The sequence below is a fragment of the Amblyraja radiata genome, chromosome 14 (assembly GCF_010909765.2).
Source record: "Amblyraja radiata isolate CabotCenter1 chromosome 14, sAmbRad1.1.pri, whole genome shotgun sequence".
NCBI classification, from domain to species: domain Eukaryota; kingdom Metazoa; phylum Chordata; class Chondrichthyes; order Rajiformes; family Rajidae; genus Amblyraja; species Amblyraja radiata.
Window position 1 is genome coordinate 28,012,883 of NC_045969.1, and position 24,768 is coordinate 28,037,650.

Consider the following 24,768-nt stretch of genomic DNA (forward strand, 5'->3'; position numbering starts at 1 on the left):
TATATATACAGATAGTTCTGCTATTACACAATAGCTGTGTTCCAAAGAAACCTCGTGTTATAAAAAATCTCATTATAAAAATGTGTCAATGAGGTTAGGGGCCAATGTGGTTCAGATTCACAATAACATTTTTTTCCCCGCAGGACTTTAAAAAATAATGATCTTTGTAATAGAAATAAGTTTATTTTTGAGTAAAAAATACGAAAGGTTATATACGATCGCTTGCCAATTTTAATGCCCAATCTTGGTGAAAAAGACAGTGTGTGTTATTGGTGGATGGATTCATTAATAAGATGAGGTTACATAGTGAAGGTGTGGGGCCGTTTTCTTGTTCTAGATTGAAATTATGTCCTAACTAATTTGGCCCACTTAATGCGAATCGTGTTCCCTAATTTTTCACTTGCATTATATCCAATTTGTGTAATGGAAATGCATGCTACAGCAGTACTACCTGTATTTTCTTCATGGTGTGGTCAATTCTTCTTTGGTATTTCAAAGTTTTGATCATTGCTTAGTCAGTTGATTGAAATTAGATGACTATAATACAGTGCTATATGATTGTGCTGCACAGCATTTATGAAGGATTTCAGGACACCTACAAAATTTAAGATGTAACACCACAGGAGAGTAAATCCTGGAAATGAGAAAAGGCTGTTAATTTCAACGTGCCAAGCAATCTAACTCGAGTTAGCCCTCTCTCAGCCCATTAAAAACAATCTAGCATAACCTGTAGAAGTAAGTTATCCTCAATCCTGGGAGGAATGGTATGAGGAACAAGGATTATCAGAGGTTCTATAAAGAGGAAAATAACAGTGACAGTTAATAACAAGTGTGTCTTGTTAGGCTTCTTCCTTTAATTATTATTTTTTTTAATTGATTACATCAAGTTTTATGCTAACGTTAAACTAATGTGTATCTCTGCAGTCTCCCAATGAAGTGTACACTTGGAAAAGAAGAGCTGAGTTGGATCAGACTTCTGCTAGTCCCTCAAGTGATAAGTTCTTCTCTGGAAGAAACCCATCTGGAAAAGTGAAACACACCAACTGCATAACCCTGACAGGGATCAACCAGGTGATTCGAGCTGTTGCAGCCACAGAAGTGCCTCTGAGTGAAATCTACCCACAAGGTAAGTGTAGCACTGAGGTTCTGTTTACACTGCCTTGAAATTGAAATTACATCCTATCAGATTCACGGTCTAATAAACTGAGTTTTTACATAATCATAATGATAGTTTTCAAGGAAAATCGTGACACCCACCGCTCATTGCCTCATTCCTACTGAATTGCTGACCACTCACCTTTCTTTGACTGCTCTATCTCTCTCTCCAAGCTGACCTCACTAGAAAAGATGGCGGCGCTGCCTTAGCAGCTGCGGCTCGCCTGCAGTCTGTCTGTTTTTTTTTTCTTTTTTTGTGTTGTTCTTTTGTCCTGTTTAGTTGATTTTTGGTTTATTATGTTGTGTATGTGGGGGGGAACACGTTTTTGGTCTCTTCCTTTGGGGGATGCGACTTCTTTTGTCGTATATCCATTCTCCGCCTGCGCCGAGGCCTAATGGCGGAGCTGGCGGCCTCGGAGCTGGGGCACCGGCAGCGGCGGCTGGGACAGCGGCAGCGGCCGCCCGGCATCGGAGCTGGGACGGCGGCGGCAGCGGCTGGGATGGCGGCAGCGGCAGCGGCAGCGATAGCGGCAGCCTGGCCTCGGAGCGGGGGGCAGCGGCAGCAGCGACCTGGCCTCGGAGCTGGGACAGCAGCGACCAGAACTCGGAACTGGGGCACGTTCCGGCAGCAGCGGCCACTCGACCCGACCGCGGGCCCAGTGGACGACAGCGGAAGCTGGGACAGTGGCAGCGGCCTCGGCGCAGAGGGAGAATAAGAAGGGATGAGACAAAGACTTAAGACTTTGCCTTCCACCACAGTGAGGAGGTGCCTGTTGAACTCACTGTGGTGGATGTTAATTTGTGTTTATTGTGTGATTTGTCATTTTTACTATATGTAGGACTGCAAGGCAACAAAATTTCGTTCAGACCGCAAGGTCTAAATGACAATAAAGGCTACTTGTTACTTGTTGTTACTTGTTCTTTCCCAACTTCCTATTGCTTGCTGAGGTGAGTGGTCCTCACAGTTCAAGCACTGACCTTCCTTTCAAAATCGAAATCCGTACACAATCCTTTGCCTTTGTTATTGACTGCTCTATCTCTCTCCAAGCTGACCTCACTAGAATCTTGATTATATCACCAAGACCAAGCATCACAAACCAAGACATTTCCTCTAATCTCATAACACTGCAATGGCCTTAATGCAAGTCAGCAAATGCTTTCCCTCTGACTGACCATTGTACATTGTTCCTCCTTGACTTATTTGTAGCATTCAGCACACAGACCTCGCCATTCTCCTCGAATGCTTTATTCCCATTGTCTGGCTTGGCAGAATAACTGCTGTGGTTCACTCTTAGCCGTGCAGTTATGGAGTAGAGCTTCCTAAGCCACAGCTCTTCCTCCTGCCCACCCTCACATTCCCGTCAGCAGTTTTCCACAAGGATCCCAGCAACATTGCTTGGGGACATGGGATGACTTTCCCAAGTGTACTGAAGTGGCTACCTCCAGTTTTCTATCATCATTCATGAATTTTCCAGCAAATGAAAAGCAGAAAAAAATGCAGATGGTGGTAACTTGAAATAAAAACAGAATAAGCTAGAAACACTCAACAGTACAAGCAGCATCTGTGGAAATGGAATGAGTAAACGTTTCAGGTCCAGGACTCTTAATCAGAATTGGAAAAGAGATAAGATAAATTAGTTTCAGAAAATGAGAAAGCAATGATAGAACAAAGGGAGTATCTCTGACAGGGTTGCCAACTTTCTCACTCCCAAATAAGGAACAAAAGCTCAAACTGCGGGACAAATTCCCGACGGCATTTCATTGACCGACTCGGCCGTGGCTGGGTGAACGATAAGTTGGCCCTGGTGCTGTACTGCACACGAGGCCCAGCTGAGGAGTTTAGGTCCGGGCTGCGCGACAGGTCACTCGAAAAGTCTGGCACCCCATCCAACTCATGAACCGATGATTGAATTGAATTGAATCCTTTATTTGTCATTCAGACTTTTCGGTCTGAACGAAATGCTGTTGCCTGCAGCCATACATGTAATAATAACAACACACAATAAACACAAATTAACATCCACCACAGTGAGTTCACCAAACACCTCCTCACTGTGATGGAGGCAAAAGTCTTAGAGTTACTGTCTCTTCCCTCCTCTTCTCGCTCTGCGCTGAGGCGATACCCCACCGGGCGATGGTAAGTCAGTCCCGCGGTTCAAGCTCCGCGGCCCGGGGGTGGTCGAAGCTGCCGCCCTCCAGTCCAGCGGACGCAGCTGTTGCAACGGGTGCTCCGGAAAACAGGCACCAGCCTGTGACCTGCGAGCTCCCGACATTGTCATCCACTGGCCCGCGGCCGAGCCGCCGGAGCACCGTCTCCGCCCCGCACCGGGCCGCCCACACGGCAACGTCTCAGCCCCGCACCGGGCTGCCCCCACGGGAGCACCTTCCAGCCGGGACCCAGGCTGCCCTCACCGGAGCGCCTTCCAGCCGGTAGCCAGGCCACCCACACGGCAGCATCTCAGCCCCGCAACGGGCTGTCCCCACGGGAGCGCCTTCCAGCCGGTAGCCGTGCCGCCCGCACGGGAGTGTCTCAGCCCCACGCCGTCCGCCCTCACCGGAGCGTCGAGTCGTGCCGCTACCCGGACGTCGCCACAGCTCGAAGACGGCCAGCCTCGCGTTGGTGAGTCCTGGCTGGCTCTACCTCCGGACCCTCGAGGTCGGTCGCAGGTTGGAGGCCGCCAGCTCCGCGGCCTCCAGGTTGGAGGCCGCCAGGTCAGCGCAGACGGGGGAAGAGAAGGGGGATACGACAAAAAAGTCGCATTCCCCCGAAGGGAGAGACAGAAAGCCCTGTTTCACCCTCCGCCCACACACATAACACCACCTAATAACCAAAAAAATTACTAAACTAGACAAAAATTAAAAAAAAGTAAAAACAGACAGACTGCAGGCGAGCCGCAGCCGTATCACAGTGCCGCCACTTCCGGATCAGCCATGAGAAGGAGGGGTGGTGGTGTCGGCGGTAAGTGAAGGTCTGAAGTTCGGACAGCTGGATGACTACGCCATTGCAGCACACTCTGCAGAAGACCTCCAGGGCATCCTGAATGACCCAGGTCCTACATCAACCTCCACCCAACCAGCCATCTACCCAGCTCACTATAAAAGTGGACGACACCACTCTTGAAAACGTTGACCACTTCCCTTCCCTTCGCAGCATTCTTTCCTCAAAGCTGACCCAGCTCCGTTGTGCCAGCGGAGCCTACGCCAGAGTCAGGAAAAGAGTGTTTGAAGACCGAGACCTAAAGGCCCAAACAAAACTGCTGGTCTACAGATCCGGTGTCCTCTCCACCCTGTTGTATGGAGCCGAGTCATGGACAACCTACAGCAGGCACTTGAGAGCAGGCACTGGAACAATACCATCAAAGATCCTTAGGAAAGATTCTGAGGTTCAGCTGGGAGAACAAACGCACCAACATCAGCATTTTGGAGGAAGCCAACATGACCAGCACAATAATGCAGCACCAACTTCGATGGACTGGCCATGTCATCCGCATGTCCAACACACGTCTCCCTAAACAAATCCTGTACTCTCAATTGAAGGAAGGTCGGCGAGTTCCCGGTGAGCTTCAAGGACAACATCAAGAATAGTCTGAAGAAATTCCACATCACATCAAGCAACTGGGAGCACATTACACTGGACAGGCGCTCCTGGAGGAAATCCATGCAGGAAGGAGCTGCACGTCATGAAATAGAACTACGCCGTGTCATGGAAACATAGAAACATAGTAAATAGGTGCAGGAGGCCATTCGGGCGGCCCTTCGAGTCAGCACCGCCATTCATTGCGATCATGGCTGATCGTCCCCTATCAATAACCCGTGCCTGCCTTCTCCCCATATCCCTTGACTCCACTAGCCCCTAGAGCTCTATCTAACTCTCTCTGAAATTCATCCAGTGACTTGGCCTCCATTGCCCTCTGTGGCAGGGAATTCCATAAATTCACAACTCTTTGGGTGAAAAAGTTTTTTCTCATCTCAGTCTTAAATGACCTCCACTTTATTCTAAGACTGTGGCCCCTGGTTCTGGACTCGCCCAACATTGGGAACATTTTTCCTACATCTAGCTTGTCCAATCCTTCTATAATTTTATATGTTTCTATAAGATCCCCCTCATCCTTCTAAACTTCAGTGAATATAAGCCTAGTCTTTCCTCATATGACAGTCCCGCTATCCCAGGGATCAATCTCGTGAACCTGCGCTGCACTGCCTCAATCACAAGGATGTCCTTCCTCAAATTAGGAGACCAAAACTCTACACAATACTCCAGATGTGGTCTCACCAGAGCCCTATACAACTGCAGAAGAACCTCTTTACTCCTATACTGAAATCCTCTTGTTATGAAGACCAACATTCCATTAGCTTTCTTCACTGCCTGTTGTACCTGTAAGTGACCGGTGTACAAGGACGCCCAGGTCTCGCTGCACCTCCCCCTTACCTAACCTAACCCCATTGAGATAATAATCTGCCCCCTTGTTTTTGCCGCCAAAGTGGATAACCTCACATTTATCTATATTATACTGCATCTGCCACACATCTGTCCACTCACTCAACCTGTCCAGGTCATCCTGCAACCTCCTAACATCCTCTTCACAGTCCACACTGCCACCCTGCTTTGTGTCATCCGCAAACTTGCTAGTGTTGCTCCTAATTCCCTCTTCCAAATCATTAATATATATGGTAAACAGTTACGGCCCCAACACCGAGCCTTGCGGCACGCCACTCGCCACTGCCTGCCATTCTGAAAAGGACCCATTCACTCCTACTCTTTGCTTCCGGTCTGCCAACCAATTTTCTATCCATGTCAACACCCTACCCCCAATACCATGTGCTCTAATTTTAGGCAACAGTTTCCCGTGCGGGACCTTATCAAAGGCTTTCTGAAAGTCTAGATACACTACATCCACTGGCACCCCTTCATCCATTTTACTTGTCACATCCTCAAAAAATTCCAGAAGATTAGTCAAGCATGATTTCCCTTTCATAAATCCATGTTGACTTGGACTAATTCTTTTACTGCTATCCAAATGCCCCATTATTACCTCTTTAATAATTGACTCCAGCATCTTTCCTACCACCGAAGTCAGGCTAACTGGTTTGTAATTCCTCGTTTTCTCTCTCGCTCCTTTCTTGAAAAGTGGGATCACATTAGCTATCCTCCAATCCACAGGAACTGATCCTGAATCTATTGAACATTGGAAAATGATCACCAATGCGTCCATTATTTCTAGAGCCACCTCCCTGAGGACCCTGGGATGCAGACCATCAGGTTTAGGGGATTTATCATCCTTCAGTCCCATTAGCCTACCCAATACTATTTCTCGCCTAATGACAATTTCTTTCAGTTCCTCTACACTCTTAGATCCTCTGTCCTCCAGTACATCTGGGAGATTGTTTGTGTCTTCCTTAGTGAAGACAGATCCGAAGTACCTATTCAACTCTTCTGCCATTTCCTTGTTGCCCATAATAATTTAACCCGGTGTCGCAGAGACAAAGCGACAGCATCGTAAGGAGAGAGAGAAGGGGGCTTGACGACTACCAAGCACCGCCAGTCTCCACTCCCCACGTTGCACCAAGGTGTGTAGATCGCGGATCGGCCTCTACAGACATCTGCAGACCCACAAGTAGACGACCCTATGGAGAGGACAGTCATACTCGTTCCAAGTGACCGCTGATGATGATATCAATTGAACCCTGAACTGCATTCCTGACCTCAAAAATCCTGACTTTCTGTTCAATGCTGTCTTGATGTCAAGAGCAGTGACTCTCTCTTCACCTCTGGGATGTTCCTTCAGGCAATGCAGCACTTCCTCATTACCACACTGGAAGGCCAGCCCTGATTCTGCCACAGACATTGGTCTTGAACTAATGAGCTTCATAGTCAAGGACCTCCTCCATTTACACATCAATGAGATGCTGAACTTAGATGTCAAGCTATTAGTTTTGTTCATGCTTTAGAAAAAAACATTTAGAGCATCAGTCTGATCCTTCTGGTCCTTGAAATCTGCTAAAGATAACCGGGCTCTATTTGACCACGAAAGACTCAGCAATTAAACTTGGCAGTTGAAAGGTTCCAGGTAATGAATGTTCCATTCAACAACTGAATCCTATACAGTGCATTAAATAGTACAATACTTGAAATGAAAATTAAAATGAAGTATCGTTACCGTTCATTTATTTTAAGTAATGATGGTGTGGGGCGATAATAACCTTCCATTGTCTATGTACTGCTCAACTTTGCTCTTATGAGCTACAGGTTTGTTTTCTTTTTTGGTAGATGTGAAAGCTCCAGTTACTGCGGGATTCTTGGAAGTAACAGACTTGAACACTAAGAAGATTAAATATATTCCTATTCCCAGGTGAGCAAACTGCTAAATGGGATAGTTTTAGAAACGTGGGCCATTCTGCCATGCAGTTTACCTTCCCAAATGTGGCTGGGTTTTTTTTTATCTTGCCTTCATCTACTGTATCACGCATCCAACAAAAATGTTTTGTGTATTTAAAAATTTTAATATGACGTCCCAGTCTCATATTTCAAGAAGGGAGTTGAAATTTGCACTTTCCTTTGTATGAAAAGGAAATTTGGCTTTAAATGCAGCTTGGTCATCCTCTCACTTTTTGGACAATTATTCTGCTCGCAGTTATTTCAGGTGCAAAAGTGGAAATCACAATTGGGAAATTTTGGGGAACCTACCAGTGGTGTTGCCACTTTAAGGACTAAGAAAATGGAATATACTCACCAATAAACCTAATAGAGAATCTTGGGAGTAACTTTTTATCCAGAGAGCCAACTGGAAGAACAACATGCATTTAAGAGGGAGTTGCCTAAGGAGAAAGGAACAGAGTATGATGATTGGATTGGATAAAGAGGGCCGGCTTATTTAGAAGATAAAAAATCACCTTGATATCTTGGTTCAAATGGATAGTTTTTACGTTTATGTTCAATGCGTTTTCTAATTATGTTTTGTACTAATGTCTTGTTTTTATTGCACTGCCTTTCATTGTTTTAGAAATGTTGTATAACATGTATAATTTATATTTTTGTGTGTTTGTCTGAGTCTACATGCTTGAGATGTTGCTGCAAGATTTTAATTATATCTGTACCTCACCGTACTTATGCAAAGACAATAGATTTGACTTGACTTGATTCGTAATTATGCATAACTGACCCCAATATATTTTCTGAGCAATAGAGCCTCCTTGTCTGGGATACCCATTTGGAAAATTGTCCTTGCATGTCGGTTGGGATTGAGCTGGTGCAGAACTGGTGTATGGGTTTGGTGATTTCAGACCTGCTAGCTGTACTGATACAACTGTGCAAATTATCTTTCTTGCAGGCCTCGCTCTGTCTCCCCATACACTCAATGGGTGTCTCAGATTTCAGACACAGAAGTCCTGATAGCACCCGTGGGGGCTGGAGGAGTGGTGACCGTGGATTTGGGAGGACACGTCCGGCTTTGGGAGACTGGATTTGATCACTTGCAGCGCTCCCTCCTGGAGTGGAGGAGCATGATTGGACAGCAGGATGGGCGACCTATACAGGTACATAACACAGTAAGGAGCAACAGTCTGCTCAGGCTGAAACCTTTTTTAAACTTGCTTTTATATAACATCTTTCACAACTTTAGGTCACCCAATAACGGATTGTTGTTTAATTATGTTATGATGTAGGAAACATGGGAGCCACTTTGTACACAGCAAGCTCCCACATGGTGAGATGGTAATGACAGGACTTTCTTACACTTTGTAATAAAGCCTGGGAAACATAGAGTACAGAATAAGGCCGTTCAGTCTGCTGTCTCACTGGAGAAAAGAAAACCCGCAGGGTGTTATTCTCTACTTGGAACAGGGTATTACCTTCCTTTAACTAATTTTTAACGGTGTTTGTGATGTCCTGAGATGTTGAAATGTGTGAAGTGAACCCTCTCACTTCCCATATTAGATTACAGATGGGAAGAATCACAAAATAACTTGTGTCTTTGCAATGTCCTGGCATCATAGTCATAGAGATACAGCGAGGAAACAGATTCTTCAGCCCATCGACTATCTAGCACCCATTTACACTAATTCTACATTAAACGTAGATTAATCTAATTTATATTCACATAACATTCCCATCAACTCCCCTCACATTATGCCACTCACCTAGAGAATTTACAGCAGCCAATTAACCAACCAAGCAGCGATGAGGTACTCCTTTCTGCCTTTCGTGGAGACCGCTCCCTCGATGACTTCTTGGTTCACTAATCCCTTCCCACCAAAACCACCCCTCCACAGATGCATCCCCTGCAACCACAGGAGCTGTGGTCCCTATACTTCCTCCCATACATCCATCCAGGGACCAAATGCAAACTGGAGGAACAGCACCACATATTTCACTTGGCTAGCTTACAATCCAATGATATGAACATTGAATTCTCCAATTTTAGATAACTAACCTACAAACAACCCTTTTTATCCCCTCCCCTCACTCTCTCCATCTTCCCTGTGTCCCACCTCAACTTGCACCCTTTTCTCCCCTTCTCTTTTCTCCCCTCCCTTTCACCTATATTCCTTCCTCTGGCTCACAATTTTAAACCCTTCTATCCTTATCACACACCTTTTGTCTTTTTAGCTCTGTACAACAATCTGCCATCAGAAAATCCCTCACCTGTATCCACCTGTCACTTGCCAGGTTTTGTTCTGCCTCGCCACTCTTCCAGCTTTCTTTCCCCACTACCACAATCAGTTTGAAGAAAGGTCCCAACCCGAAACGTCACTTACCCATGTTCTCCAGAGATGCTGGCTTGCCCGCTGAGTTACCTCGGCATTCTATGTCTTATTTTATAAACCAACATCTGAAGTTCCTTGCGTCTATGAGAAGTGGGTCATGGATGAAAGCTACCAGCAGATGGTGCAGTGTATCCTGTCTAACACAACACTGATCTGAAGTACAGGCATGCCAGATTAGTTGCCAGGCTGGTCACCCCAGCCACACGAGGAGGGGCAATGACACTTGTATTTTTGCCTGTTTGGATGCTGAGATCCAAGCCACTGCTGGCTTGTTCACTGAATGGCCAAGGGGATGAACATTGAACATCCCCCCCCCTTCCCCCCCTCTTCCTCCCCACTGAACAAAAGCAAACCCTGGAAAGGATATACCATTTGATAAGTGCAGACATCACAAATGAAATTCACCACCATCTACCTACCATCTACCTCATTGGAGACCCATGGACTATCTTGTATCGGACCTTACTGGACTTTACCTTGCACCAAATGTTATTCCCTTATCCTGTATCTGTACACTGTGGACGGCTTGATAGTAATCATGTATAGTCTTTTCACTGACTGGATAGCACAGAAGAAGAAAAGTTTGCACTATACCTTGGTACACACAACAATAATGAACTAAACTAAACACTGTTTTCAAAGTGTCAACATACCATTTAGTCAATTAAAACAAGGTCTATTTGAAGGTTAGGGCCTCAAACCCAGTGCAGAAACCTTGATCTACTGGGCTGCAGGAATCCTCAGCCCTGTTCAATGCCTCCAGAACTTGGGCTATCTACAGCAGGCAACTTAGGACAGTAGAAAAATCCATCCAACACCCTGTGCAAAATCCTTTACATTCACTGCAAAGAAGACCAAACTAATGTCAGTGCCCTGTCCCATGCCACTTGTTCATGGAAATCCCTAGCCCATGACTCCTCCACTGGGGACCATTGGGGATGGCACCAAGAATCTTGAGCATTGCAAACACACAGAAGCTTTGTACGCACTGTCATCAACTATCTTCCCTCCCATGACCCACCCTCTCTGCATTAGTCATATACATCGCCACACTTGGGTTAAGAGTGTTAAATTGCCATATGCATCAAGACCAGGACAATGAAGTTCTTTCTTGCAGCAGCTTTACAGACACATTACATGTACAACATAACAAATAAATAAACAATAAATTATTAGTTATTCTAAGTAAACCAGACCATGATAGTACAAGCCAAAATACATGGTGCGACCTTAAGTGCATACTGTAGTTCATAGTAGTTCAGTGCCGAGGTAGGGTTGTGGTTAGGTTTGTTCAAGAACATGATGGTTGATGGAAAGAAACTGTTCTTGAACCTGGAGATATCAGTTCTCAGGCTCCTGTACTTTATCCCCATGGTAGCAGCAAGAAGACAGCATGGCCAAGGTGGTGTGGGTCTTTGATGATATTCAATGCCTTCTTTGGGTACTGCTTCCAGGAAGGAGATCCCTTCAATGCTGGGGAGGTCAATCTTTTCACAACAGGTCTGAAGTGAAATCAAATCATCCAAGGACTGCATAAAAGAAAGAAAATTATCCTATTTCTAAACGATGACAGATAAATTCATTATCTTTGAAACTGCTGAGAATGTAAAAGAATAAGTTCACAGGGATTTGGATGGAATCTACCAATGGTTTAAGAAGGGGGTCAGGCAATAAATTGTAAACTTATTTAGGTGGAGTTTTCAAATAAATTAATGCAATTTGGAAATAAAACAGGACATGTATAGTACAGTACTCTCTCTCTCTCAATGTTCAGGATAGTTCCACAAGATCCTGCGGCACTTCTTAAGAAGAGCAGGGGAATGCTCCCACGCATCCTATTCACTACCAAACCAGCGCACTCAGGCATGGTGTGAATACTCAGTACCCGAAACAGCATTTGTGAAAAGAGAAACAGAGTAAAAGATTTCAAGTTAGGACACGTGTATCGGAGTAACTCAGCAGGTCAGGCAGCATCTCTAGAGAACATGGAAAGGTGATGTTTTGGGTCCGGACACTTCAGACTTTTTTTGTCTTTGTTTGTAAACCAGCATTTACTAAAGACTTCAAGTCTTTGACCTGCTGAATGTTTTCAGCATTTTTTTTAAAAATTTCAGATTTCTATCATGTGCAACATCTTTGATTGTCACTATGACATTGGGATCTTACTGGGCGCATTCCCTAAGTACAGTAATGACCACACTCAAGTACTTTAAAATTGCTGTTATCTAACTTGTGACGTGTTGAGGTCAGGAAAACTGCTTTATTAATGCAACTTTCTGTACTGTGGAACAAGGAAAGCTGACCACTTCCTTTGTCACATGCTCAACATGAAGCAACTTTTTTCAGCATCAGGCTAACAAATTGTTCTGAAATGGCAAGGAATAAATCAACTCTGTAGGTTCCCCATTGTGTTGCCCCTGTTGCAAGCTGTGGTGAAGCTGCACCACCACCTTCTGGTTGTGGGCTGTAACTATGCAAGTAGGTACTGTTCTGGCATCATACAGACGGCACCCAAGCCCAGCTGTGAGGCAATGGCTCTATTTGCTGCACAATTCTGCCACAAACAATCATTCACCTGTACAGCACGGGAATAGGCCATTTGGCCCAATTAGTCCATGGCAACCAAGTTCTCATTCTTGGCCAGAACCATTTGCTTGCATTTGACCTATAGAACATGGAACATTATAGCACAAAAACAAGTCCTTTGGTGCAGACAGAATGTGTAGAAAGGAACTGCAGATGCTGGTTGAAACCAAAGATAGACACAAAAAGCTGGAGTAACTCAGTGGGATAGGAATATGTGATGTTTCAGGTTGAGAGAACCTATTTCTCCAGAGATGCTATCTGACCTGCTGAGTTACTGCAGCTTTTTGTATCTACCCTTTGGTGCAGGATGCCTCTGCTGCTCATGATGCCAATTTAAACTATCTATCCGCCTGCATATGGTATATATCCCTCCATTCCATTTCTGTTCGGTGGGCGGCGCGACTTTCGTCAGCAGCGGCCTCTGCAGTCCGTCTGCGTTTTTATTATTTTATGTCTATGTTTTTAATGTAGTTTTTGTTATTTTTTGTTGGGGTATGTGTGTGGGGGGGTTGGGGGTAACTTTTAAATCTCTCCCTGCACGGGAGACCCGACCTTTTCTTTGTCGGGTCTCCGTTGTCGTTGGGGCTGCAACGAGGAGCGGCCTCCAACAGGAAGACCGGGGGCTGTGGTGCCGACTACTCACCTCACCGTCGCGGAGCTGGCCGAGTCCAGAGCGGGTGGAGCTGTGGTGGATGCTGCTGCGGCCCGACCCCCGAAGATTCGGAGGCTGCAACTGCGGGTCTGGCGGACGGCGGCACCGGGAGCCCGCGGGTCCCTGGAGGGAGACCGCTTTTCAGGGCTCCCGCAACGGCGACTTCTCCCGCCCAAGTTGCGGGGTTGAAGAGCACCTGGAGCGGGGCCTTACATCATCGCCCCGCGCGGCTTGGAATGGCTGCGGGACTTTGCGAGCGCACGCCGGGGGCTCTAACACCAAGACCCGGTGCGCGACCTTGCATCACCCGGCGTGGCTTTAATGGCCGCGGGACAATCGCCACCGCCCGCCGGGGGCTTTGACTTTGACTCTGACATCGGGGGGGGAGAGTGCAGTGGAGAGATACGTTTTTTTGGCCTTCCATCACAGCAATGTGATGGATGTTTATGTAAATTATGTTGTGTCTTGGGTCTATTTGTTTGTAATGTATGGCTGCAGAAACGACATTTCGTTTGGACCTCAAGGGGTCCAAATGACAATAAGTTGAATTGTATTGTATGTATTGTATACTGTTCACGAGCCTATCTTAATTATTCTTAGAAGTGGCTGTCACGTCTGCTTCTAAAACCACCTCCTAAAGCATGTTCCAGGCACCTACCTTTCTCTGAAATAAAAACTTACCTGCACATCTCCTTTAAACTTTGCTCCTCTCACCTTAAAGCTATGCACCCTAGTATTTGACATTTTTGCCCTGATTTTTATCTTGTCTCTCATAATTGTACGTACATTTATCAAGTCGTCCCTTAGTCCCCAAAGCTCGAGAGGATGCTCCTGTTTCCTTCCATTTCCCAAAGACATGCGGCTTGCTGGGTTAATTGCCATTGTAAATTGCCCCAAGTTATATATGAGTGGTAGAATTTAGGGTGAGTTGATTAGCTGAAGCAGAATGTTAGTTGGCATGGTCGGTATAGACTCGGAGAGCCAATGGCCTGGTTCTGTACTGTATCTCTAAAATATAAGCACCCACTTTCATCAAGCACTTCATGCAGTTTCAGGTTACCATGCAGTGTTGTGATGCCTTGACACAATGGATGTGCCTCAAAGAACAGTCGTCTAGGGCTATGACACCGGCGCCATTTGTCGTTGAGGTGTTGCACAGGGACTGGGGATGAACCTGAGGCAATGAATTGAACACTTTTGCAGCTTCAGAGCGAAGGAGGCATTCTACAGTGGCACCTGCCAGCACAGGTGGTCTGCCTTCTCCCCATGCCAGCACTGGTGATCCACCCCTCTGCACTGGCAGTTCATGCTCTCTGTACTGGCTGCCTGCCATCCCCCACAATGGCAGCCTAAACCCTCCCCTGCACAGGAAGCTTGTGTGCACCACACGGAAGCCTGTCCCTCAACATTACCATGTCAGTCCCAAAGGCTGCACCCTGCACTGGCCATGATCCCTCACTCTGCCTGCAGTGACAGAGGCTGATCCATGAGGGTATCCCTTGTCCAGTTGCATGGCAGGTGTACGTTTCAACGACCGGAGTCCAGTTTGCTGAGGCTCAGTATGCTAAATGGAAGAGTTATGCTGTGGGAAAGATATGATTGGAAATAGAGGTTGAGAATTCTGTCAATGGTTGCTATGTGTAAATTTTTGAATTGGTTAATGACAAAATCCTGCCAGGAAGATGTACAAAGCACCTGCTTCTCAGACTACCCCTGGATCCTTTTCCTCTCCATGACATTTCCTTACTTACCATCTTAACAAAAGAAGAAGTTTGCATTTAAATTCTTGCCTTTCATATTCTTTTCAGAGACATGCTTGAACCCAGAGCCTTTTGACCCAGAAGCAAGTGTGTCATAAACTGAAAGACTGTAAGAGTAGCATTCAAAGATATTAACATGATTGGATAACGAGTTTGGGTGTGTATCCTGGATCGGTTCCTTCCCTCTAGCCTGCAGTGTTGCTTGTTTTTTGTTGCTCTGCATGGCATGACTTGTTCCAGGCCTACTTGTGGATCAGTGGTCTTCTGTACAGGCACGGCCGAGTCCCAGATCAGAACCTCGGCTCTTCTTATTTTCTCTCCAGTAACTGTTTGACTTCCTCTTCTTTTTCTGTGAAGTGGAAATGTCAAATTGGAAAGACATAGTTTTAAGGCATGATGCGGAAAGTTTAAACATGATTTATGAGGCACATTTAGAGAGTACTAGTTTCCTGGGATGCACTGCCAGCAGAGGTGGTGGAACAACATTTAAGAAGCATTGAGGCTGACAGATGGGATTAGTTTGGAATGACGTCACACTGGCACAGACATGGTGGGCTGAAGGACCTGTTCCTGTGCTGCACTGTTCTGTGTTCTATTAATCTAACGTTTGGACAGTGGTGTAGGTCTGGCTGCCTTTCAAAGCCACTTGTGTTCCTGCTATGCAGAATGAGCTTAAAGGTCTACATTGGCCCCGAGAGTCTCGACCACACACAGCTGCTTGCTCTGAAATGCACTCCTCAGTGTAGCTGAGAGAAGCACCACCTGATAGAGCCATGAACCCTGGAATCCAAGCAGGGGACTCATGTACTCAATGGGGTCTGCCCATTGCTGTCTTCCCCCATGTCCATACACCCGGTGATTTATTCCGGATACAGTAAATTTCAATGAGTAGGACCTGGCTGGGAAGCCTCCAGTCACACCAGGCGGAGGAAGCTATTTTAAAAGAATGTGGGGCAGCACAGCCTAGTCAGTCAGCAGTTTCTAAGGTTTCACTAAATAACAGGCACATCAGTTGCAATTTAATTTGTTAAGTCAAACATTTTGTGGAATTCTTCTCTGACGCCTGGCTGGATACTGCACAAACATACGGTACTTCTTGTTTTCCTATGCCATTCCTAATTCTTAACCAGCATCACAAAAAATAGTAATCAAGAACAGCTTCTTCTCACCAACCATTAAACCCCTGAAACACTCTACACAACCCAAATCACAACCCTACATACTTTAGTGGTGGAATTTGCACTATTAAGGTCATATTACGTACTTTGCCTTGCACTATCTTACTGTTTTACTAGAATACAGATAATTTATGGTACATTTATTTGTTGTGATGCTGCATTTAATGTGCCTGTAAAGTTGCAGCAATTAAGAATTGCATTGTCCCAGTCCAGTGTATTTGCCAATTAAGCACTTTTGACTCAGTCAACTATAGGATGAATGTCAATGGATGGATAATGGTCAGCTTGAACTCAGCGGGCTGAAGGACCTGTTTCTGTGCTGCATCTCTCTATGACTTTATTTTAGCTTATTAAATTGTCAGAGCTACATCTTTTAATAATTAAAATAATTCTCATAATTTCTCCTTTGATTTGAAGCACCCCATATCACCAGTGTTGTTCACCATGCTGCTGATAACCTGCCATCTCTCTCGGGTTCTAAGGGGGGAAGAATTGAGGATTCTGTTCATTAAAATAATACCTATGTGCTTCGGTTAAAAACAAAGTGCTGGAGGAACTCAGTGGGTCTGGCAACATCTGTAGAGGCAATGCACAGACATGTTTCAGGTCAGGATCCTTCTTCAGACTGACCTATGTACACGGAGTCGTTTATAAAAAGCCACTCCTAAGGCTTCCTGTCATGATCAGTGAGGAAAAGGATCAGTGGCAAGATCTGACACGAAAAGATGATGTATTTGAGTAATATTCTGTATTTGTTACATCATGTAGAAATGCCTTGTCTTGCTGCTGCCCTGTGTCCAACCAAGTATTTTTTGGTTAGCAGCATAATATTTCTCTTGCGTGTCAAATTCTATTTGTTAATCATTTCCGTGAAATGTCTTAAGCGATATTTTGAACATTGAAGGCATGATATAAGTACTTGTGTGAAGGGATGGTAGGGAGGTGGTATTGATGGAGGTGCATGCACATGAATATGTATTGGGTGCAGAACTGTGTTGGCACTGAACCACAGAAATCATTTGAAGCGTTTTCTTTGGCTTCAGTCTAGGCTCATAAATGCACTGGTGGTAATTTATATTCTAACAAAATCAATGTGAGTCTCCAATAATGTGAGTCTCCTCCAGATGCTCAATTTTCTTTCCACGTCCCATATTCATGCCTGTTGGTAGGCCAGTGTAGATTTCCCCTATTGTGTAGGTGAGAGGTAGAATCTGGGGGAGGTATGATGCAAGTGTGGGAAGAATAAACTGAGTTAATGCAGAATTAGTGTAAGAAGGAATATCTGATGTTCAGCATGGACTGTGTGGGCTGAAGGGTTATTTGTGTATATATAACTAATTGAACATTAAACGATCAGTAAGGAGAACCAAATAATAAAAAGGACACTGGAAAAATGCAGTTTTTTTCCCCTTCAGCCACTAAAATTCATAATATCTTTACGGAATATGGGAAAAATATCAATTATTTTATTGCTAAAGAACGATTTCTCACAATCTGTCTGATTTTGATACTCATTTCCAGATCTTTTGCTCTGCTAAACGCAGATTGAGTATGAACAACTGACAAAATGTCCACACAATTGTCAACACTGTTTCAGAAGAAGTAGAGTAAACGCTCGTTATAACAGACCATGGATGGAGGGGGGGGGGGAGAGTGATGGTGTTTGTTATTGATGATTGTCTGCTATAACCAAGTAAGGTGTTCTCATTATATGTAGTTGAAACAAAGAACTGAAAATGATAGTTAATACACAAAAGGACACAAAGTGCTGGAGTAACTCACTGGGACCAAACTAGTACAATCTAACTGGGTTGGGGGAGGGATGGAGAGAGAGAGAGAGAGGAGCTGCAAGGGTTACTTGAAGTTAGACAAATCAATATACTGCTGGGGAGGAACAGCACCTCATATTTCACCTGGGCAGTTTACAACCCAGCAGTATGAAAATTGATTTCTCTAACTTCAAGTAACCCTTGCATCTCCTCTCTCTCTCTCTCACTCTCACAGTTGTACTAGTTTCACTGTCGTCCTGCTGAGTTTCACTGTTTGTATCATTCCTTATATTCCTCACAGCCAACAATGGACCACTGTGGGCTCTACCTTTCCTTGACATCGTTGCTTTTGCATATCTTTAATTCATTTGTTCTATGTACCTTCTATACTTCTCGTTTCCCTCTCCCCTGACTCTCAGTCTGAAGAAGGGTCTTGATCGTAAATTTCACCTATTCCTTTTCTCCAGAGATGCTGCCATACCCACTGAGTTACTTCAGCTTTTTGTGTCCATCCCATTCTGTGTTGTCATCGAGTCGTAGAGTCATACAGTGTGGAAACAGGCCCTTCAGCCTAACTTGCCCACGCCGACCACCGAACATGTCTACATCTGCAATAGTCCCATTTGCCTGCATTTGGCCCGAATCCCTCTAAACCTGTCCTATTCAATACCTGTATTGTTTATTATTGACTAATTGTTATTATCTAATTGTTTCTCAAACGTCATGATAGTCCCTGCCTCAACTACCTCCTCTGGCAGCTTATTCCATCTTCTATAGGAGGGTGCCTCACAGGAACACCTTGTCTTTTCTCTACGCAGATTACTATACAGAAAGACAGTGGACTGGACGTGACAGCTCCGAAACATGGAAGGGTTGACGTGCAAAATGCTCCTCATGTTGGGGGCAACACATGGGCTGGTGGTACTGGTCAGTACAGATAAAGGAATTTTTTTTTTAAGCCGCGGGAGAAAAATAATAGTATTGTACATTAAAACAGAGGCTGATAATAACGTTAGATCATAATTAAAACAGAATACAGACATCTCATGGATGGCCCTCTCTATCTGTCCAAGCAAGCTCGCTCATTGGAAATATAACTGGCAGGGATGTAATGCTGATGAAAGGCACTGGTCAGACTGCATTTGGAGTATTGCGAGCAGTTTCATTGCCCCATATCTGAGGAAGGGTGTGCTGGTGTTGGAAAGTGTTCAGAAGAGGTTTACGAGAATTATCCCAAGAATGATTGGGTTAACATATGATGAGCGTTTGACGGCTGGGCCTGTACTCGTTGGAGTTTAGAAGGATCAGAGGGGACCTCATTGAAATTTACCGAATAGTGAAAGGCTCAGATGGAATGGATGTGGAGAGAATGTTTCCACTAGTGGGAGAGTCTAGGAGCAGAAGCCCAAGCCTCAGAATAAAAGGATATACCTTTAGAAAGATGAGGAAGAATTTTTTTAGTCAGTGAGTGGCTTTGCATTTTCCTTTAGTTTCCTGCACCCAACATAACAGGTCGTACAACGGCAAGATTTGTATGGTTTAGCGAAGTGAGACAATAGAAGAAGCCTGTATGCTGATTTTTAACATAGAGAAAGCTTGTTCTGATTTTGTCACGTATTTTATTTTCACGCCCAATTGTCACCAGGTTTTAAGTTAAGTACTGAAGAAGGATCCCGACCCAAAACGTCACCTATCTATGTTCTCCAGGGATGCTGTCTGATCCGCTAAGTTACTCCAGCACTTTGCGTCTTTTTAAATTAAGCCTGCTGGTTTGTGAGAGACTATGAGTGTGAGTAAAGGGTCTGTCCCACTTGGTGATTTTTTTCGGCGATTGCCGGCACCACTGACTGACGCATCAGGTCACCGAAAGATTTGTGGCATGGTGCGGCGGTGACGTGGCATGATGACGTTTGACGTGCGTTGTTTTTTCAAGTGTCGCAACATTTTTTTTGTCGCCACTGGATTTTGAAATGTTCAAAATCTTTTGGCGACACTGAAATGACGCCGGCAGTTGCTGAAAAAATTGCCAGTGGGACAGGCCCTTAAGAGAGGGAGAGATGTGGGAGTGTGTTCGAGTGGCAGACTGTGAATGTGTCTGTGTGTGTGGGAGAGGGAGAGAGACTATGTGTGTGTCTGAGAAATGTAATACCTGTCTGTGTGAGACTGAATGTGTACGTGTGAGATTGTGTGTGTGCATGTTACTTTTGAAAAGATATTTCAAAAAACAAACATTTTTAAATGCCAATCATGCATTTTTTAATCTTTCAGCTGTATTTTAAGACCGTGATAAAGTGCCCTGATTATGTCATTCAAAGACAGTGAATCAATGACATTGGACCAACAGCACAAGCATTATCATATTGAAACTTTGTTTGGGAGCTAGGCTTTGTGATATAAAGACATCCTATTTTTTGCACCCACCAGCCCATCCATATATTTATAATAATAGTCGTCAAGCTGTACAGCATGCAGACAGGCTCTTTGGCCCACCTTGTCCATTCAATGAAGTTGCATAACAACTTTGTCCCACTTGTCTGCTCCTGACCCACATTTTTCCAAACCTTTCCTATCCATGTACCTATCTAAGTGCCATTTCAAATGTCACAATTGTACACTTCCTCTGGCAGTTCATTCCATATACCCACCACCTTCTGTGTGAAAAAGTTGGTCCTTGGGTCCCTTTTAAATCTTTCCCCTCCACCTTAAATGGACGTCCTCTAGTTTCAGACTCTTTACCCTGCAGTAAAATACTGTGTCTATGCATCTTATCCATGCTCCAAAGAGAAGCATAGTAATATCTGGACAGAGAATGATGGAATACAAACAGCAATATGGAGTGTACTTTTACTAGCTATTTGTTTTCCAGTACTTCAATTCATTGATAAATTAGCTTCACTTGCATTTGTATGGCGTTTCTGATCCATGCAGTCTTGTTGTTGTGTAAAGAATTCAGTACTTTGGGGCCAGATAACTATTTGGTGATGAGGATGGAGCTCTCTGTGTATCTGTCCATCTGAAACACCATAGCTTTAAAATTATAGTTCACTTCACTATAGTTACGAGTCACTTCAGGAAGAAGTTCTGCACAGACAATAATGGAGCTGCTGCTAGCAGTGATTGTTTATGGAATTCTCATCTGTGCTTAATGGGTTTTCATAAGATAAAGTTATTAAGGGTTACAAAACGGAGACAACTGCAGTAGATGGGTTTAAGATGCAAATCAGTTATGATTGCAGAATAACCATTCACATTGCAAAGCCTTCTCCAGTTCCTATTGTTTAGTATAGTTTATTATAGTCACATGTACCGAGGTACAATGAAGAGCTTTGTTAACCCGCTGGGTGTTACAGTCAAAGAAAAGACCATACATGAATACAATCATGCCGTCCATAGTGCACACATAAAGGATAAAGGGTGCAACATTTAGTGAGCTTTCTTGGCCATAGCTTCGTTGTCGTGGTCCAGGACAAATTGTTGGTGGTATTAAAATCCTAGGCATTTGAAGATTTCGATCATTTCTACTTCAGTGCTATCAATGCACACTGACTTGCTAACATTGAGGGAGAGAAGTTGTTGTCTTGGCAACGTTACAAGGTTCTCAATCTACTTTCTGTACTCCGTCTCGTCTGCAAACTCGTAGATTGAGTTGGATTGGTATTTGGCTTCACAGTCGTGAGTGTTTAAGGAGTAGAGTAGGGGAGCTGAGAATGCATCCTTGTGGGGCACCAGTGTTGAGAATTATTGTAGAGGGTGATTTGTCAACTATCCTTCTCTGACCAATTAGGTCTCTTCATCAACCTGCAGAGCAAAGCTACACTCAAAGAGCAGTTGACAGTAACCCCAACATCATATAAAATATGAGTACGTTTATGCAGTCATACAGAGAGATCGAACAAAGCTTAGCCCCAAGCTGCAGTGTTTATAGTATTCATTACAAGCAATTTGGTCTATGCTGCTTTTGAACTAATGTTTTGACTGTTATGCAGGAGTGTAACTCCGGTTATTTTGCTGTGAAGATTGCGAGTTGATACTTAACTGGAACCATATGAATGGTGTGTAAGAAAGAACTGCAGATGCTTGTTTAAATCGAAGGTAGACACAAATTGCTGGAGTAACTCAGTGGGTGAGGCAGCATCTCTGGAGAGAAGGAATAGGTGACGTTTCGGGTCGAGACCCTTCTTCAGACTGATGTCAGGGAAGGGGGCGGGACAGAGATAGGTGTTTCTGGAATACATTTTTGAAAGGACATTGTTGCTGGAATTTGCTGTCATAACCCTTTCGATGGTGTTTGCTGTTAGTTAGACTTGCCCCCTGCACACTTCAAATCAAACAAGTTCTGACCACGTTGATGGAAGTTTGTGCTGATAATGGCATTGCAAGGAAACTGGAATACGAGTGTTGATTGAATAGGGCAAATAATACTTAACGTTTAACCAAAGATTGTAAGGTTGTGAACAAAATAGGAAGGAATGAAAGGAGGGTGAATTAGATTGGAAAGGAAAATAACAGAAAAAAGACAATGGAAAAGTAATAAAAAAATTAAATTAAAAGTTACTTTTTCAATTTCCCCTTAATGTTCAAAGCCTGACAGAATAAGACGAATAAGAATTGATTGGCAGAAATTAACTATAATGTCATTTAAAGGCTACTCACATGTAGTAGCTTAACTTTATGTTCAATATTGAGTTTAAAGGGCTGTTCCAAAGATGACCCGTCTTATCTGTTACTCTAGTGGACTTTCCTCATGCAGTCGTCAAGAGGTATATTGGGGTTGGCCAATGTGCTCTGTGATCCGCTCAACTTCCTTTTCATGGGAGTTAGATGGACATCTCTGACAGTTCACGTGTCCTGAGATGCCTTTGAATTTTGATTAATTTCCTCCTCCTTCAGTAAATGATGTCAGTAGGGGCCTCAATGCTTAAGTTCCCGAGTTGTAAAGTCATTGAATGGGAGACCCAACTGATAAATTTCCATCATGTGGATTTTCATAGATCATTATCAGTGAATTTCAGAGGAGCAGGTGTAGCTGAATCATTCCCAATAGACTGTCAGATATTTAGGTGACTTAGGGGACATTTAAGTCCAATGCTTAGCCCCACACTGATCCAGGCAGCACTTGTTGACTGACATGACTTTACCATTAGGAGGACAAATCTTCATCAACGATCTGACAAAAAAACAAACAGAAACACGGACAGAAAGACGAGAGATTCCAGTTGCTAGAATATTGAGTAAAATTGATGCCGATTGCGTTGGGCTTGCTTCCTGCACCCGTGCAGAACTTGTTGAATTCATCAATTTTACCGCCCTGCCCTCAAATTCACTAAGACGTTTCTCGCCGCCTTAATTCATTCTATGTCTATCATGGGGGCAGGTTATGTACAGATGTCTACCACAAGCATACTGACACCCACAGCTATCTTGACTACACCTGGCCCCTCCCTGCCTCTTGCAAGGATGCATCCTTCACTCTCAATTTCTCCATCTCCGTTCAATCTGCTCTCAAGATGAGCCTTTTTACTCTAGGACATCTGAGATGTCTGCTTTCTTTAGTGAACATGGTTTCACACCAGCTGTGTCTCCTTGTGCCATACTGTTCTGCTCTCCCTCTCCCCCGATGGAACAATGATAGAATTCCACTGGTCCTTACCTTTCATCCCACCAGTGTCCGCATCCAACATATTCTCCCACGTTTCTGCCCCCAGCTGATCCCACCATTGGTCCTAGTGCAGGCACCCAGCTTGCGTAACTTAGCCCCTCAACCCCACCGTGCCCGAGCTAAGCCACAAGCTTCCATGTTTCTGCTTCTGTAATCGGTACCTGTTCTCCTCCCAGGTGGAAGAGATACTGCTGGCCTGGGAGGGAAAGGTGGTCCCTATCGCTTAGATGCAGGACACAAGGTGCATCAGGTGTCACAGGCTGAAAAGGATGCTGTACCAGAGGAAGTCAAAAGAGCCGCCAGGGAGATGGGTGAAAAAGCCTTCAAGGAGAGGTATGTAACCTGGGTTTCATTGCAGTAAATTTTGAACTTTGCATTTGTTTTGTTCTCTGATCCCTTGAGTATTCAGTTCGTGAAAGTAGTCCCCAATGAAAGGACATCCACTGTAGTTTCAAGGAAGTGTGTCCTCTTGAGTGAACTGTCCAACTCTGAGGATTTCTATTCTGAGGAATTTTATGGGGGCCATTGAAAGTTAGTTGGAGGAGGTGTGTTGAAGAAGAGCAGTGGTGACGAGGAGGTTGGAAAGGAGTCGGAGAGCAGAGTGAAGGAGAAGATGCTTGTTAATAAATATGGGTTCAGGCGCATAGGGGGCGCCGTCCTGTATGGCTGCCTGTCCTGCAGCTGTCCATTTTTTCACTTTTTTAAATTTTTAGTACGTTAAAAGTGTGTTGTTAGGGGTCTAGTCTTTTTATGTGTGGAGGGGTTTTGGGGGGGGGAGGGGAAACTGCTTTTCTCAGTCCCTACCTGGTCGGAGAGGCGGCTTTCCTCCGAGCAGCATCTTCGACCTGTCCTCGGGTCTGGAGCGGCTTTCCCTGAGGGGACCGGACAGAATCACGGCTTCGGCGGCGGTACAGAGAGGCCAGCTGCGGGCGGAGGTGCTGACTTTGACATCGCGGAGCCTGGGATCTCTCGCCGAGATCGCCAGTGGTGGAGCTCCGTCCAACGCGGCCTGTTGGCTTCGGAAGCCGCGGTCTCCAGTGAGGAAGCGGCCGTTCCAGGTGTCCCAAGCCGCTGAGAGGGTTCTCCCGACGCCGGAGCACCATCACCCGGCAAGAGGGCCTGAAACATCGGGCCACCGTTGCGGCGACTGCGGAGGCCTCAATAAGCCCGACCATGGGTGGACAAGGGGATGGGGACTGGACTTTGTGCCTTCCCCCACAGTGGGAACCATTGTGGGGGGATGTTT

At 44.9% G+C, this 24,768-nt stretch overlaps 1 protein-coding gene across 1 annotated transcript in view; it reads left to right on the forward strand.

Annotated features, from left to right (window-relative positions):
* The window catches only part of vwa8 (von Willebrand factor A domain containing 8), a 200,185-nt gene that overhangs the window by 151,900 nt on the left and 23,517 nt on the right, over nt 1-24,768 (forward strand). The window contains exons 35-39 of the mRNA XM_033032907.1: nt 925-1,126; nt 7,424-7,505; nt 8,484-8,688; nt 18,682-18,790; nt 23,699-23,855. Coding sequence (XP_032888798.1) covers nt 925-1,126; nt 7,424-7,505; nt 8,484-8,688; nt 18,682-18,790; nt 23,699-23,855 — 755 coding nt within the window. The remainder of the gene's footprint in view (nt 1-924; nt 1,127-7,423; nt 7,506-8,483; nt 8,689-18,681; nt 18,791-23,698; nt 23,856-24,768) is intronic.